Below are 16,177 nucleotides of genomic sequence, written 5' to 3' on the forward strand. Positions count from 1 at the left end.
GGTCGCAAAGACTGGTGTGATTTCATATTACTATGTGTCAGGTAGATGGGACATTTTATGAATGCTATTCACATCAAATTCACACTTTGCACAGTCGACCTCTAGTATATATTATAATTCATTTTAATAGAATTTGATTATTATTTTACAATAAATGTATTATACAAATATTATACAAGCCATATAAACCACACCTAATGTCTCTATCCAAACGTCTATCCTATTTGTCTGCTCGGACAAATGCAGAGAAAACGCTGTCCTTCTGCTCCAATAGGACGTCTGGCTCGTCATATTCAAGAATGCCACCGTGCTTCATCACGATCACCACGTCTGAGCCCAGGATGGTGTGAACACGATGCTGTAGAACACCAGAAGACATTGACCATCACTCTCACAGATGCCAATGAGTCTTTAGATAAATCACTATCTATTCTGTTTCTGAAGATCAACACGGATGGATTTCATGAGGTTTATGTAAGTTTAAAGAGTAAATATTTTGTGATTTTTAAGGTCCTACTTTGGTTTATGGAGTGTCCAACAACAAGTTTATGTACATACTCATTTTCTAATAATAGTATTTCTAATAGGCAGTTATTATTACCTCACTTGACTGACTCTCAATTGATTCGTTGAATTGAATCGATTCATCTGTCTAATCCTCTCCTTTCTGTCAGCCCACTCTGATCTGATTGGTCAGATGGTCTAGTCTGCTGTGATTGGTCTACCGCGTGCAGTGTCGCAAATGGAATGTAGGCGGGCATTACATGGAGTGACGCAAATCTGACACGGAACTGAAATTAGAACGACAGATGACTCGTTCACTTGATTCAGAGTCGACTCCTTTTTTCCCAGGCCAGTAACTTTGTTATTCGTTCAGTTTCGGCTTTACAACTTGGCAGACCGCTTACATTCACACACAGCAACATTACACGTGGCTTGAAATGTAATTTAAGCTTTAAATATATTAAGTTTTGCTGGAGTACATTTTTGAGATAATCTGATCACTTCCTGTCATTAATAATAGCATTAGTTGTAGTGCAATGCATACACTTCTTAAGAGCTTTAAAACATGTTTTTAAGGAATAATAACTTCTTGTTTGCTGACCCTTGTGTCATTCCACTCCTTGATGCTGTTTATTTGTTTGTTTTTTGAGGGAGAATTTCGGAAAAAATCTTACAGTATCATACAGTACTGTATATTAGTCTCGGCACATTAAATGTTTTTTTATCTATTTTAATACATAATATTAATAATTCAATATTTTGCTTTGGAGTGGATATATCAAAATATATTTCCAAACATTCTTTGCTATTAACTATAAAAGTCAAGTATTAAACAACAGACAGTATGGCCCACACAGAGATCTGATCTTTACATTACTAAATAGTTTCTAGGTAGTTTGTTCTAAGCAACTTGGAAATCTTGCCACAGTTGTTCTGGATTTATGCTGTCTCCGTTTTTTTCTCCATGTAATTTTGACATTAGAGTGTCGCACTAAAGCAAACATTTTTATATTTGAAAACTGGAGATTTTTTTGTAAAACATTTATTGCACTTTTGCATAGTTCTGTGTATATATATATATATTTTTTTTTTTTTATTTTTTTTATTTTTTTGTGCTTTTTGGAGCTTGACAGCCTGTTTTACTATGAACTCTTACATAAATGCATCTAAGTATTTTGTATGCTGTTTATACAATCTTCGAATACTGTACTCACGGCGCAGAAATTAGACGCATAAGACAAGTGCATACTCACTGCTATTGTGACCACTGTTCGATCTGCAAAAGCCGTCATGACCACTTTCTGCAGAATACTTTCCTGTAAGAACGCACAAAGATCTTAAGTCAACTTTAGATCGACGAGAAAAAAAGAGACATTTTAAATATGCACAGGATGTTGTTCTCACCGTGGCCATATCAATAGATGCTGTAGCTTCATCCATTATGAGAATGCTGCTCTTTCTCACGAAAGCTCGGGCCAGACAGAACAGCTGTCTCTGCCCCTGGCTGAAGTTCTCTCCTCCCTCTGTGACCATGGCATCTGTAGAGAGGACAGAATATTTGTGAATACCACAACCCCTAAAATTCTACAGCTTCTTTAAAACAGACAGAAATCTAGCTCACCTAAACCACCGGGTAAAGCTTTAACAACAGACAATAGCTGAGCAATTTCAAGAGCTTCCCAAAGCATTTGATCTGTGGCCTTTCTCTCAGGATCCAGATTAAACCTAAGAGAACGAATGAGTCCGTGAATCCTTGTTGAGGTTTCACTAGGACACGCATCTAATCACAACATTTTTTGTCTAAAATGATCTAATATGCAAGTTTAGATAAAAAAACTGTAATAATGTAATCCCTACAATAAGTAAAAACACGCTTTTTTTCATACTTTGATCATCAAAAAAGAAAAATTGTTTAAAAAATGAAGGGCCTTACCGAATCGTTCCACTGAACAAAACCGGATCCTGCAGTATGATGGAAAACTTTGATCGGAGAGTTTGAAGAGGCAGCTTGGCGATATCAATACCATCTATGATAATTTGCCCTGGAAAAAAACACATTTACTCGTAAACCTGCAAAGCAACTGAACATACACGTCTTATCATTTTGAAATGTTTAGTTACCCTCAAACGTGTCCAGCACTCTGAAGAGTGCCAAAGAAAAGGATGACTTTCCACTTCCTGTCCTCCCGCATATTCCCACCTAAATAAAAACGTAAATTATGGTCTAGAAAAATGTGTCAGTCCATAAGCAACTCTGAATTTTGTTGCTGAGTATTACCTTCTGTCCTGGTTTAATGTGCGCATTGACGTGTCTTAGAACAGGTTTTAAGGTGCTATCGTTGCGCACGCTCAGATTCTTGATCTGGATCTCTCCGTATTTCGGCCAACCTGCGGGAATCTGAGCTGGAGCTTGGAATCACATGCAACATTAAATCTGCTAATGAAAACACTGCTAAGAATACAAAGATATAGACGTTAGAATAATAAGGAAAAGAAATAATATTTTAGAACAGGCAGGGAAAAAACGCCTCCTTTCTGGGTTTTCCTTAAACAATGATAACCTCGCTGTAAAAGTTGAGTTTTCTGTCATTTTTCACAGATTTTCAATGTACATTTTGGGGGGGGAATTTTAACTTTTTTTACAACTTTTTTGTAAAATTACAGAAAAAGACAGCAAATTTACAAGAAAAGCGTGGAAAACTTGTAATTTTACAGAAAAACTTTTTTTACAGTTTATTTCTGGCGCCCCAGCTTTTAACAGGATTTTATTTTTTACATTTTATTTTGAAATATGGTCAAAAACTGTAAAATTACAGAAAAAGACAGCAACTTTACAAGAAAACGGGGAAAACAATTTATTATATATCCTTATATCCTGTCATTTTACAGGAAAACGACGTTATTTTACGGTATATTTCTGTCGCTCCAGCTGACACATAATTTCAGTTTTCTACAGATTTTTTTTACAGTGCATATTTTTCTTTATCTAGTATCATTAAAACTTTCTATTTGTATTCTGCTGTGGTACCGGTTCTCTTCAATTTTTTAGCCCAGCTGTGAAGTTTTCAATCATTCACTCACTCATGAGTCCATCGTAGTTCTCTGGCTGTGTGTGTAACAGACTGTTGACTCTCTTCACACAGCCCAGCTGCACCTCCATGTCTGCCAGATTACGCACGATCCAGTTGAGGTAGTTTGACACCTGTACAGATATCAGTGAAATACTATTCAGCATCTGCACACACTACTGAAGACTGTTAAGCGCCCTGGCGAGCAGGTGCTTGGATGGTTAGTTTACCATGAGCGCGTATGTGAGCCCCAGCCCGACCAGTCCTGCTGAAAGCTGTCTGTATAATGCATTGCTTATAGAGGCCACAGCGGCTATGAGAACAATAAATGCCCCAATGTACAAAATAATACAACAAATTTGTAAAGAGAATAGATGGAGGGATTATACGGTGTGCTGTATTGTGAAAAATATATATATTTTATACCATTTATACTAAATATAGTTTAATTCCTCTTATTTTATACACATTTGAGTCCCAATTATTTTTTATTTTGTACAAATAACACTTGTACATTGTACAAATTGCTGTTTTGCCCGACCTTTTTTATAGTTCTTGTACAATTCTTTCGGTGGTAATTATTGTGGTGATATTTATTTTCATATAGCATCAATGTTTTAGTGTCTATTTAGCTTAAGTAAATGTTGAGCTTATATCATTATCTCATTAATTACGATATATCGGTATATTTTAAATTAATAAAACTGTACAAATTTTCACATATTTAAAAAATTATTTTCCAATTGTCGCTGTCAGAAAATTCTAAAAATATCTGTAGCACAGGGAAGGTGGGGTGAAGCGATGATGGGTGACTACGTCTGGAACTTGGTTCGTGGGGACAGTATTAGACATAAAAGACAAAAACCATACTTTTCTGAAGTTTTGGACGACTCCTTTTTACTAACTGTTATGTTAAACTGCTGTTTTGAGCTCATCGTTACGACAGTATCTTGTAATTTCTGCGTACGAGTAATGATACCGAAATGTATAAATGTGTGGAAATATTTATTGTGAAGTACTTCATAAAGAAACAGTAAAAATGTAAGCGATACATTTTTACAAATTGTGTTACATTGTTTTATGCATAATTAATATATTAAATTAGAGATGCACAATACTATATTTCTCCACTGATACTGATAGCTGATTATTCTGACCGATATCTGCCGATGCGGTTTTAAAACTACCTGCCAATAGCCAATGCCGATTATTATTGGCCGATATATCGGCGCATCTTTAGATTAAATAAGATAAATATCTAGATATCTGACTAAGACTTAAGATTGCAAGTATGCTTATACATTTAACAGTCAAAAGTCAATATGTTTGAATTTGATGTTGATCATGTACACTGTTTATGTTCATGCCAAAAGAGATCAATTTTGAGATTTTTTATTACCATGCGAACCTCCAGCCAGCGATTGGCTGCCATGAGAAAGAGGGAGGAGATATTATTTGTATCCGTGTATTCAAGCATTTTTTTCTTGAACCTGTGCTCATGCCTGAGATTAAAAAAAGAGTTAAATTAACATCCAATCCGACCACTGCTTCTGTTGTTTATATTTCTGTGTGTTTGTTACCTAAAAGCTCTGATGGTGGTAAGTCCCTCTACGGTCTGTGAGTAATGAGACAGAAGAGGCGTTTCAGTGCTGTCCTCCAGCTGCTGCAGATCTCTAAAACACACCGGGTACATTTACAGATTGAGATAATAATAATAATAATAATAGAAGGATAACAGAATCGTTTAGTGAAAGGCTAACCTGGATGCCACCCTGAAATACTTCTGAATGAAGTAACAGGCGATAGCCAATGGGAGCATAGCAATGAGAAATACAGGCGTGACATAAGAGATCACACCAACTGCAGACAAACACAGCAGTGTGGAACGACTCAAACACTCCATGGTGACCGGAATATGCTGAAATCATAACACAAATAATGTGAGTTTTAAAACAAAAAGCGTGAGGAACAAGAAAAAGTGAAAGGGATCTAATGGATTTATTTAAAAAAAGGAATTTATTTATATATACAATAGTTTAGGTTATAGTGTAACGTTCATGTGTCTCTACCTGATCAATTGTGTTAGTGTCTGTTGAGAACCTGTTCAGAATGTTCCCCAGAGGAGTCGTCTCAAATAACCTGAGGATAAAAAAGTAAACAACAGTAAGCTTTATCTAAAAGTGTCTGAACGTTTTGCAAACTGTTGAGTAATGAAAGGGGTTTTCACACACAGACCTCATGGGTGCGAGGACGATGATGCGCAGGAGGCTGCAGTGAAGTTCTCTGGCCACCCGCAGGCCCATCCACTCCACTGCCAGAGACGTGACCAGACACAGGACGATACCCAGAGCACACAGCACACTAAACACCTGAAGGTATGAGGAGTGACTGAACGCACAGTCCTGAGAGAGAAAACATAAGAGATGAAACATAATAACATTTAATGTCATCATGATAACATACATTTGTTATGTACTGTAATGTCATTATGATAGCATGTCTTTTTTATTTTGCAGGTGGTTCACTTGAAAAAACTATTGTCATTTGTCATGCATGTGCTGTGTGCTCTCTTGTTGGATAGGAAATTGTTAAATAAAATCGTTATGTTGTTTTTTCGTTTGTGCACAAAAGTATTCTCATCACTTCATAAATTAAAGTTAGAGCCCTGTAGTCACGTGGACTATTTTAACAAGTCTTTACTAACTTTCCGCGCTTTGATTGTACAGTATGTTGCTGTCTAGGGGGAATCAGAAAGCTCTCGGATCTCAAAACTTTCTTAATTTGTGTTCCAAAGATGAAAAGAGGTCTTACGGTTGTGGGACGACATGGGTGAGTAACTCATGACAGAATTTTCATTCTTCTGTGAACTATCCCTTTAATTTACACAAGGTAAAATAACAGTAGAGCTTATAACAGCACAAAGTTCGGTAGATTTTTTTAGCGTAGAATAAATCTCTATACTGTTTTACTAAATACAGTATTATATAAATGTAATATTACATGTGACTGGCCAGACTAATTATGAACTCCAGCTGCAGAATTTGTCAACTTTAAATCAAAAGCAAATTGCATTTTCAAATAACAAAACCTCTTTAAACGATAACAAACATATCTGTACACTAATACCGTTTCATAGACAAGGCTAGTCCCAGACTAAAATGACCGTTTGAGCGGTCTTAACAGAAAATAGCGTTCCCTGACATTTCTTAAAACATGTCAGTGAAAATGTTTTGTCTTAAAATTCACACCAGTAATGTTTTTTCTAAGGCATTTTTATAAAAGTGACTTAAATATCCTAATTTAACTAAGGCATAGTCCTGGCTGCCTTGTCTGTGAAACTAGGCCTAGATGTTTTAAGTCAGTTTAACATCATTTTAAATCGATTGAATTGTTAAGCTAATTTGATTTGTCTTAAAGATTTAAGGCAGTTCAAAAGTTTTTAGGTTTCATTTTTACAGTGTATTTCATCATTTAGAAAATATTCAATATAATTGTTGTATTCATATAAAATTGAATCATTTAAAATAACAAGACGCTTATCCAAGAAAAACAATAAGTCTTGGACTTATTGTGCGTGCGTGCGTGTGTGTGCGTGTGCGTGCATGCGTGTACTTGTACATCTATATTTGTGAGGACCGGTTTGAGTTGTAGACCAGCGGTGTGAGGACAAGAAGAGTGAAGTGAGGACATTTTGGCCGGTCCTCACTTCCAGAGACCCCTTTGAAGGGCTGTTTGAAGGTGAAGACTTGGTTTTAGGGTTTAGGTTTTAATTAGGTTTAGGTTAGGTTTAGGGTAAGGGTTAGGGTCAGGCATGTAGGGGCTAGAGATTGCATTGCGTCAATGTATGTCCTCATAAAGATAGCTGCGCAAACGTGTGCGTGCGCGTGTGTGTGTGTGTGTGTGTGTGTGTGTGTGTGTGTGTGCATGTTTTCATGTCTGTGTGACACTGTGTGTGTTAGACGTTACCTTTGTCAAGGTCTGGTGCAATTATTATTTATTTAATTTATTATTTTATTTTATAAAAGGGATTTTTAGGTCATTTGACCTATAACTCATACCTCTAAGCAACAGTTATGATTGGGGGATAAGGAAAAGAGGATGCTTATGGCACGTTTCCAAGTCATCAGTTGTCATTTTAAATATTGCAATAAATACCGCACCGTGGACTTTACACCGAGGTATTATCGTACAGTGAGATTTTGATATTGTTACATCCCTACTACTGGTTGAGTAAACATAGCTATACAGGAACCCTCAGACAAAGTTTTCATAGTGTCAGTGTTAAACTTTTCAGTCGAAAAAAAGTTACTAATACCTAATACTAAAACTAATAGCAGCTCACTTTTTGCCCTTTTTTCCCATCTTACAGCTTCTCTCACCTGTGTTACAGTACAGTTCCTCTCCACACTTTCGATCTGTGCTGCTATGACTTGTGATGTCCAGTGAGCCAACCAGAAGTCTATGGCGACCATGAGGGAGTGTTTGTTCAGCTGAGAGAGAACTAACAGAAGAAGCAATAGCAGGCCGGCAGCTCTCAGGTACGTGGCTAATGAGCTCCAGGGAATAGTGGTCCTGTGACGCAGCTCCGCACTGAGGCTGTCCTCGTCTGTTGTAGTAGAGCCTTCTGCAAACACAATTACAAGCCATCCAATCTCATTCTGGAAAAGGTTAAGCAGATCTGAGCCTGTTCAGCCCAAAGAGGACACTCAGATCGGCCGGAATAAACCGACTATTCAATTATTTAAAGGTGAAGCGTGTAATTTCTGAGCTGCTGTAGTGACACCACACAGAATTTCTGAGTAAGAACATGGCTCAAGCTAGAGAGAGAGAGTTTGGGGCGGGACACTGTTTGTTCAAAAAATGAGAGGTTATGGGAATTCCACCAGAGGCAAAGAAGGTACACATTTCACCTTTAAGCATTCTGACTTCCATGGTAGGAAAAATTGCTTGATAAATTGAACACAAAAAAGATATTTTGAAGAATGTAGGAAAGCAAACAGTACTGGGGCACTTTTGACAAACATTGTCATTTTTCCTACTATGGTAGTCAATGGTGGCCAAGAAATGTTTGCTTACAAGCGTTCTTCCAAATATCTTTCTCTGTTCATCAGAATACTTTTTACTTCACTAACAGTAATATCAGCAGCTGGGTAAAGCACACAAGTCCACAGGAGGAAGCCACCATAGATGAAGACAAAAACATCTGAAGTTACATTGCAATCACATGACACAATTACACATAGGCTACAATGTCATTTTGAAATGTACATTTAGTCCAGATTAGATGTCACCATCCATCACACCGAACAGAATACTGTGTGATATCACAACATCCAAAGCACTGTCAATGAATTATTAATGTAATTGGAATAATGCCTGAGATGTTTTACCTTCTTCTTCATCCTCCGTGGCCAGAGTATCTCTAGAGTACATGGCCCTCCTGAAACTCTTTCTCTTCAGTTCTGTACTGTTTTCCTGTGAAGATGTTTCAAAAGCACAACGCAATATGAAGACGTGAATGCTCCTGCATTCCTAAAGTAGATTTTTAAATACAAAAGAAGTGAAGTTTTACTTTGTTCTGTCTGTTCATAAGCGTTCTCCACTGTTCGAACAGTTCAGGCTCGGCAAACTGGATGTCCTTTAAGCTCTCTTGTGTCTGCACCGTCCCATCTCGCATGGCTATAATCTGAGACATCATAATAGTTTCATGAATTTGAATAAAATGATATGCTAAATGAGTAAATGGAAATGCACAATTGGCCAAGTTGTTTTGTATCACGATACTTAACAATGCAATACAACACTAAATGATGCACTGACAATCCAAATTTATGGATAATTTATATTAATATACAGCCATGGAAAAATTAAGAGACCATTTCAAAATCTGTTTACTTGATTTTAAAATGTACTACTTGTGGGCATGGGTTTAGGTAAAACGATCGGTCTGTGAATCATTAACAATATTTTGCCCAAATTTCATATACAAATATTGTTTCTATTAGCATTTATTTGCAGAAAATGAAAACTGAAGAAACATGTCAAATTAACAGAAAAGATGCTCTGTAGTTTCGAGACCTCAAATTCTGCAAAGTATTGCAAATTCATATTCACTTTCAAGCAATACAATGTATTTAGAAAAATATGTGTATTTCACATGACTGTACAAAGATTTCAGGACATTACGGAGCTATACTTGATTTCAGGATACCTCTTCTCATTGTGAGCCGAGTCAAAGAGGATGTTCTCCTCAACTGTGGCATTTAAGAGCCAAGGCCTCTGGGAAACGTAGGCGACGGAACCTCTCTTCCTGAAAATCAACAATACAAAATTATTTTTGATTTATAAACATATATTCAATTCAATTCAATTGTATTTATATGTAAGAGATAATCCATGGCTAGCTGTGCATTAAAGGACTTTAATGCACGATGTGGAGGCCAAGAACCACCCGACAAGAAGCGGAGCCTTCCAGCCAATCAGAATCGAGTATTCAAACAGACCATGGTATAAAGCGCTTTTAACAATGTTACAAATAAGCACTACAGGAAGAAAACAAAACAAAAAAGAAAAACACAGAAAAGGGTGAAATACAGTACAGTACATGGTGTAGAAATAGTAAGACCATTCGACCAATTGACAGAACCCTGAGCTCATCTAATATCAGCAGTCTCCCAGTGAGCAAGCCAACACGGCGGCCCAGTGGTGAGGAACCAAAACTCCAATGATGAAAGATCTTGGGAGAAACCAGTCTCAGCCTGGAGGGCCAGGTCTCCTCTGACTTGTCACAGCTGCACTCAGTTACTTTAACTAAAAGTTACTGAGTAAATGTTTTTGATTGGTGAGGAGATCTTATTAGTCAAAGGCAAATTAAAGTCCAAGTCTGCTTTATTGTCAAATCTCCCACATGTACTGTACATACATGTAGAGGATTGAAATTGCTTTACTCTCAGACGCATGGTGCATACAAATAACAGTAGCAGGGTTTCTTTAACCTGTCAGAAGAGGTAGTTGAAGAGGGGCAGACCTATGCTGAATGAGGTAGTGAGCAGTCCAATGCTGCACTAAGTGACTAGTGCGGGTCAGTGTATGTTGTGGTGGGGGGGTTGGTTGTGGAAGGACCTGCGGATGAGGTCAGAGTTCAGTGGTGCATGGGGCAAGAGAGGGGAGGGGGGGCAGGGTGGGGAGGGAGTTTAGCTTCCTGACTGCCTGGTGGGTGAAGCTCTCCTTTAGTGTGCTGGTCCTGGCCTGGAGACTCCGCAGTCTCCTCCCTGATGGTAGCAGCCTGAAGAAGCTGTGTGTCGGGTGGGTGGGATCACCTGCAACTTTGCTGGTGATATGGGTTCCATAAATGTCCTGGAGAGAGACACCAATGATCTTCTCAGCTGCTCTCACTATGCGTTGGATGGTGGTGTGGCAGGACGCATTGCAGGTGCCATACCACACAGTGATGCAGCTAGTCAGAAGGCTCTCGATGGTGCCTCTGTAGAAGGTGTGAGGGCTGGGGCTGGGGCTCTGGCTCTTCTCAGTTTGCGGAGGAAGTAGAGAAGCTGCTGTGCTTTCTTGGCCAGTGCTGTGGTGTTGTTAGTCCAGGAGAGATCCTCAGTGATGTCCACCCCCAGGAACTTGGTGCTGCTCACTCTCTCCACAGTCGCACCATTGACTGTCAGAGGAGCATGCTGAGTGTGTACTCTCCTGAAGTCAACAACAATATCCTTTGTCTTCTCTACATTCAGAGAGAGATTGTTGTCACTGCATCACATGGCCAGATGGCTCACCTCCTCTCCTGTAGTTTGTCTCATCTCTGTTGCTAATGAGACCCACCACAGTCGTGTTGTCCGCAAACTTGATGAAGAGGTTGGAGTCGTGTGACGGTGTGCAGTCGTGGGTAAGCAGGGTGTAGAGGAGGGGGCTAAGCACACATCCTTGGGGGACCCCATTGGCATCTGTTCAATTTATATTAGTTTGAAGCTGTTTAAGTCTGATTTTATTAAGACTGCTTTTGCAACCGATATCAAACAACAGAGGGTTGTTTTAGGCAGGGATAATGTAGAGGCATTATGTAACTGAGTGCAGCTACAACTTCAAACTGCCATCATGAAAAAAAGATACTGGTTAGCATTAACCAGTATATACATTTATAGATGTATATTCATTTTATATATCGTCGCTGTCGGGCGGAATCCTCGTATCTCCAAAACCATTATTTTTCAGGAAGTTAAAAAAACTGCTTATTTTTTGAGTTATTAAACAATTATTAAATTGTATCGTTAAAGTTGGTATTATACCTTATATTGCTATCATATACTGTTGTGTACCAACATTAACACAACATTTCCCCAAAACCATGTTTAATCGGAGATACAAGGTTTATGACTTGGGAGCAGGGAGATACGAGATTACGCTGTTATTGATAAGAATGGTACGGACACAGACGTCGCTGCTGCCAGCAGTGTTCATCAAAGTCTGCGGTCGCGTTGAGCCTTTTGACAAGAGACGAGGCTTTAAGAGCTAATGAAAGCTAATGATTGTGGTTACATACATCTTCTTAAACTCTATTTTAAATGTTAGAGCTATGAGTGATGCAATACCAAAATAAAACGTTAAACAGGCTGTCTAATATAGGCGGAAGTTAATCTGCACGCAAATAAAGTCGGCGGTCGCGTTGAGCCTCTTGACAAGAGAAAAGGCTTCAATAGTTAACCAAAGCTAACGACTGTGGTTACATACATCTTCATAAACTCTATTTTAAAGGTTTAAGAACTATAAGTGATGTAATACAAAAAACGATGAGCTGACTAGGCTGTCTAATAGGTGGAAATTAGCCGAATCTGCTCGCAAACTTACCTTCGTGGCTCACGGACTTCCTTCTGCACCGAAGCATTACAGCTATCGATTTTTAACAAAACAGACCTACTCAAATGTATCTAACCTAACTATTTTCACTCATAATTGTCTAAAAACGTTCAATCAGGAGACGTAATGCCGAGAAGCCCCGCGGAGTGAAGAAGAGGTGGAGTTACGAGACTTCTCAGACAGTTGAAGTGTCCAATGGAGTTAAGAGATTTGCTCTCAAGCTATTTTCAACACTTTAGATTGGTTAATAATTTGTAAAAATAACAGACCCACATGGGGACTGACCAATAGCATCGATTTGTGAAAAAATATGAAATTGACCAAATGTGGACATAGGAGGTTTCCGCCCGACAGCGACGATATTTAAAATATAAATATATCAAATTAAACGTAATACATAATGCAAATTAAAGTATCATTTACGTGGGTCTTCCATTCATAGTGTGCGCTCTGTAAGACAAAAAGAAGACATTAATTTATTTACAAAATATTTATTCTTTAAAGTTGTTTTAAGTTGTAAGTTAATATTAACATTATTTTATACCTCATGTTGTCTTCTGAATCAGTCTTGGGCAAACTGTGGGAAAAAAGCAAAAGTATGAGCATTCGATTTTATAACATGCAAATTACCAAAAGAGAAAAAAAACCCTGTTTATTATTTAACAAATACATTTGATCGAGTATAATGTAAAAATACAGCTCATTGTTGTCTCTGTTTCACCTGTTCCATGTGATGCTTCCAGAGATCTTCTGCATTTCTCCAAGTGCTGCCAGCAACAGGGATGATTTTCCACTTCCTACTTGCCCAACAATCACGGTCAGCTGACCTGATACACACAAAGAGACAACAATTACATTTGACAAATACAAATATAATGACAATAAAATTCATACAGATTCAAACACAGAACCTCACCGAAGGGAACTTTTATAATGTCAATATTGGTTAAAGTCGGGCATCCCTGTGTCCATGTGAAGCAGCCGTTTACAATCTGGCAAAGTGTAAACAAGAAGAATACACAGCTGTTAATGTTTATGTGTGCAATTTGCAAAGACAAAGGTAAACCCTTTGTACAGTAAGGTTACTAAAATATTTCAATTAATAATTTATTTTATTAGTTGCTTTCCAGTTGATTTGAACTATTATTTACCATTATGCTGCTGTAATTCTGAAACCTTGTATCGCCATATTTCGTGATATTGTTTTTTGCCAAAAATCATTATTATTAGTCACCGTTTATGTTTGTCACTGGGTTTTGCAAATATCTTACCAATAAAAAGTATTATAAACTGCTTTTTAACTTTGACAACACAGTACTGTATATCATTTAAAAAGTACAGTGTTTTTCCATTTCCTGAAAAACGGCAAATTTGGACATACAAGGTTTCAGAAGTGCAGCAACAATTTGTTGCACAGTTACTGTAGCGCTCTATATCTTTCAATAGTATTAAAGAAACTGTCACACAAATCTAACCTTCATACAGACTTTATCCTCTTGGGAAGATGTTTGTCTCAGTTCCTGGTCGTCTTGCTGAAAGTTTCTGTTAACGTCCTGTTTGGCTTTATTCTTACTATTCACCAGATTGGCCTGAAGTTGTAACGCATACTAAAGATGGAGTGGAAAATGATTCAGTAAATTCACAAATACTTGTATTGAGTTCCAACTATTGAACCATTGAAAATAAGTTTGGTTAATGATCAAGCTTTGAAATTTATCTAACTTTGATACTATAGTAGTCAACTTTTTAATTCAGTAATATATGTCTAAATGAATAAAATAATAAACTCCAAACATTTTGTAGTTTTTGTCCACTATGTCCTTAATTTCACTTTCTATTTTGTTGGTCTAACAAAAGTGAGTTCCTTGATGACATCCTCTGTCAATCATGTGTAGTACGAATGCCTCTTTAAATGACACAAGCATATTCATTTTTTCCTTTTCAAGTGTAAACTATAACTGTACTGTTTTACTCACAACAGACTTTGTATTGGCGTTGTTGTTCGCTGGAGTTTGGGCTGTGGGATCGAGTTCGATTTCAATCTCTGCGCTGCCAAGAAATTCACTCAGCTTCTGCACACTGAGAAAATGTAGAAAGAGGAAATATCCGTGATTATTACGTCTATCCTTTCATTTAAACTCCATTGAATTCTATGCAATGTGCTATACAAAAAACACAAGAAACAATGAAACAGATTTTTGGTATTCTTGTGTTTGAATACAAATGCATCATATGCTGATTATTGAAAGACGTTAGGGCAAGGGCTGTCAATCACCTAACAAGAGCCTTGACCGTGGAGTGTAAGACACTGGAAAGCAGGAAGAGAGGCGTGACCAGGATGTGGAAGAGTGAAAGGGACCTGAAAGCCACAGCGGGAGACAGATCGAAGTCTGAAGCACTGTGCACGTGCACATGAACCACAAATATCTGTCGAGTAGAGAATACTACAATTGACTACAAATCACACAAGTATTGCTTATGTGTGAGTAGTTTTTGTTTGTTTGTGATCCTGAAGAAAGTAACTTTAGGTTTTAAAGATCATAATTTTTGGGGTCAAGGGGGAAGAATTATTACCATAGTAACAAACTCACTGTGAGAACAGCAGCAATAGGAACGGCGGCATTCATGAAAACTGCAGGAAATAGAAAAGAAAAATCAACTTCAGATTAAGTTTCTGAATAATTATGTCTCCTGATTTTTGGAAAAGTTCAAGTGGAAATGAATGGACTGTATTTGTAATTTTCTAATGATAACTTTTGGATTAAAATATCAGGAGGATCTCATTTCTATTTGTAGAAATGTTCACATATGTAAATAAACATAATTTTGCACTGTAAAAAATACATCTTCAAATTGTTCTCCCAACAAAAGTAATAAAGTAACTTGAAAAAAAGTTTTTTTTAGTATAGAAGAAGAATGTATTATTTTCAGTATGCTGAACAAAATCTAAAAATTCTAAAGTCTAAATGTGGTACCAACAAAGATTATTTTGTTGACTGTACTGTCAGAAGCGCGTCAAGAAGTTTGACCAACTTGCCAACTGTGTAATCTCAAAAAACAATTCTAGTGTTTGAAAGTTCCCAGCATACATTGCAGAATTTTCAAATCGCCGGTTAAAATTATTAAAAGGATTGCTATTTTAGTGTTTGCTGGCTATTTTTTTTGTTTTTGTTGTCATTGTAACCTTTAGTATTTAGAGTTCCTTTTTTAACTATATGATGTTTAATGATGTTTGATGATTGCTACCATGCTTGAGGCTCATGTGCTCAGTGTTATATAAAACATCTTTTGAGTTGGGTCAACTAAGTCCATAGTTGAGTGAACTCAGAAATGTAATTGTTGCATATTTATTTTAAGTTGGTTCAATTATTTTTTTCCAATTGACAGTCATGTGACATTACTCAGTTAATTGAGTTAGGTGAAATACTTGGCCAAAAGTTGAGTAAACTCAAAAAGCTGTGCAGCGAGTTGCCTTGAAATTTTAAGTTAAGTCAACTTTACATTTTTTACAGTGTGGTTTCAAGCAGCTTGACAGAGAACATTTTCATAAAAGACTAAGATGTTGAGTCTCACTAGAGAGGGAGGTATACAGTGCGAATGTTCTGAGGTTGGTCAGTTCTCTCCTGCGTGTCTCCTCCACACTTGATCTAAAGATGTGCTCCCATGTGTATAGCTTCAAGAGTTTGATTCCCCTCAGCAGCTCATTGGTTTTCTTTAGTCTTTCACTGGTGTGTTCCTGCAAAACACGT

The 16,177-nt window shown here is 37.4% G+C and overlaps 1 protein-coding gene across 1 annotated transcript in view; it reads right to left on the reverse strand.

Annotated features, from left to right (window-relative positions):
• The window catches only part of abcc8b (ATP-binding cassette, sub-family C (CFTR/MRP), member 8b), a 26,174-nt gene continuing 9,997 nt past the window's right edge, over positions 1-16,177 (reverse strand). Inside the window, exons 12-41 of the mRNA XM_057347629.1 lie at positions 16,002-16,164; positions 15,020-15,060; positions 14,704-14,855; positions 14,405-14,507; positions 13,904-14,035; positions 13,345-13,420; positions 13,150-13,255; positions 12,973-13,005; positions 11,351-11,484; positions 11,054-11,298; positions 10,779-10,928; positions 10,600-10,694; positions 9,784-9,882; positions 9,145-9,355; positions 8,963-9,047; positions 7,952-8,196; positions 5,808-5,974; positions 5,642-5,711; positions 5,333-5,490; positions 5,153-5,245; positions 4,971-5,074; positions 3,803-3,915; positions 3,586-3,706; positions 2,783-2,913; positions 2,626-2,704; positions 2,438-2,546; positions 2,126-2,229; positions 1,909-2,042; positions 1,758-1,820; positions 1-358 (exon numbers count right to left, since the gene is read on the reverse strand). Of these exons, the coding sequence (XP_057203612.1) occupies positions 221-358; positions 1,758-1,820; positions 1,909-2,042; positions 2,126-2,229; positions 2,438-2,546; positions 2,626-2,704; positions 2,783-2,913; positions 3,586-3,706; positions 3,803-3,915; positions 4,971-5,074; positions 5,153-5,245; positions 5,333-5,490; positions 5,642-5,711; positions 5,808-5,974; positions 7,952-8,196; positions 8,963-9,047; positions 9,145-9,355; positions 9,784-9,882; positions 10,600-10,694; positions 10,779-10,928; positions 11,054-11,298; positions 11,351-11,484; positions 12,973-13,005; positions 13,150-13,255; positions 13,345-13,420; positions 13,904-14,035; positions 14,405-14,507; positions 14,704-14,855; positions 15,020-15,060; positions 16,002-16,164 (3,654 nt within the window). The 3' untranslated portion in view covers positions 1-220. The remainder of the gene's footprint in view (positions 359-1,757; positions 1,821-1,908; positions 2,043-2,125; positions 2,230-2,437; positions 2,547-2,625; positions 2,705-2,782; positions 2,914-3,585; positions 3,707-3,802; positions 3,916-4,970; positions 5,075-5,152; positions 5,246-5,332; positions 5,491-5,641; positions 5,712-5,807; positions 5,975-7,951; positions 8,197-8,962; positions 9,048-9,144; positions 9,356-9,783; positions 9,883-10,599; positions 10,695-10,778; positions 10,929-11,053; positions 11,299-11,350; positions 11,485-12,972; positions 13,006-13,149; positions 13,256-13,344; positions 13,421-13,903; positions 14,036-14,404; positions 14,508-14,703; positions 14,856-15,019; positions 15,061-16,001; positions 16,165-16,177) is intronic.

The sequence above is a fragment of the Triplophysa rosa genome, linkage group LG12 (genome assembly GCF_024868665.1).
Source record: "Triplophysa rosa linkage group LG12, Trosa_1v2, whole genome shotgun sequence".
NCBI classification, from domain to species: domain Eukaryota; kingdom Metazoa; phylum Chordata; class Actinopteri; order Cypriniformes; family Nemacheilidae; genus Triplophysa; species Triplophysa rosa.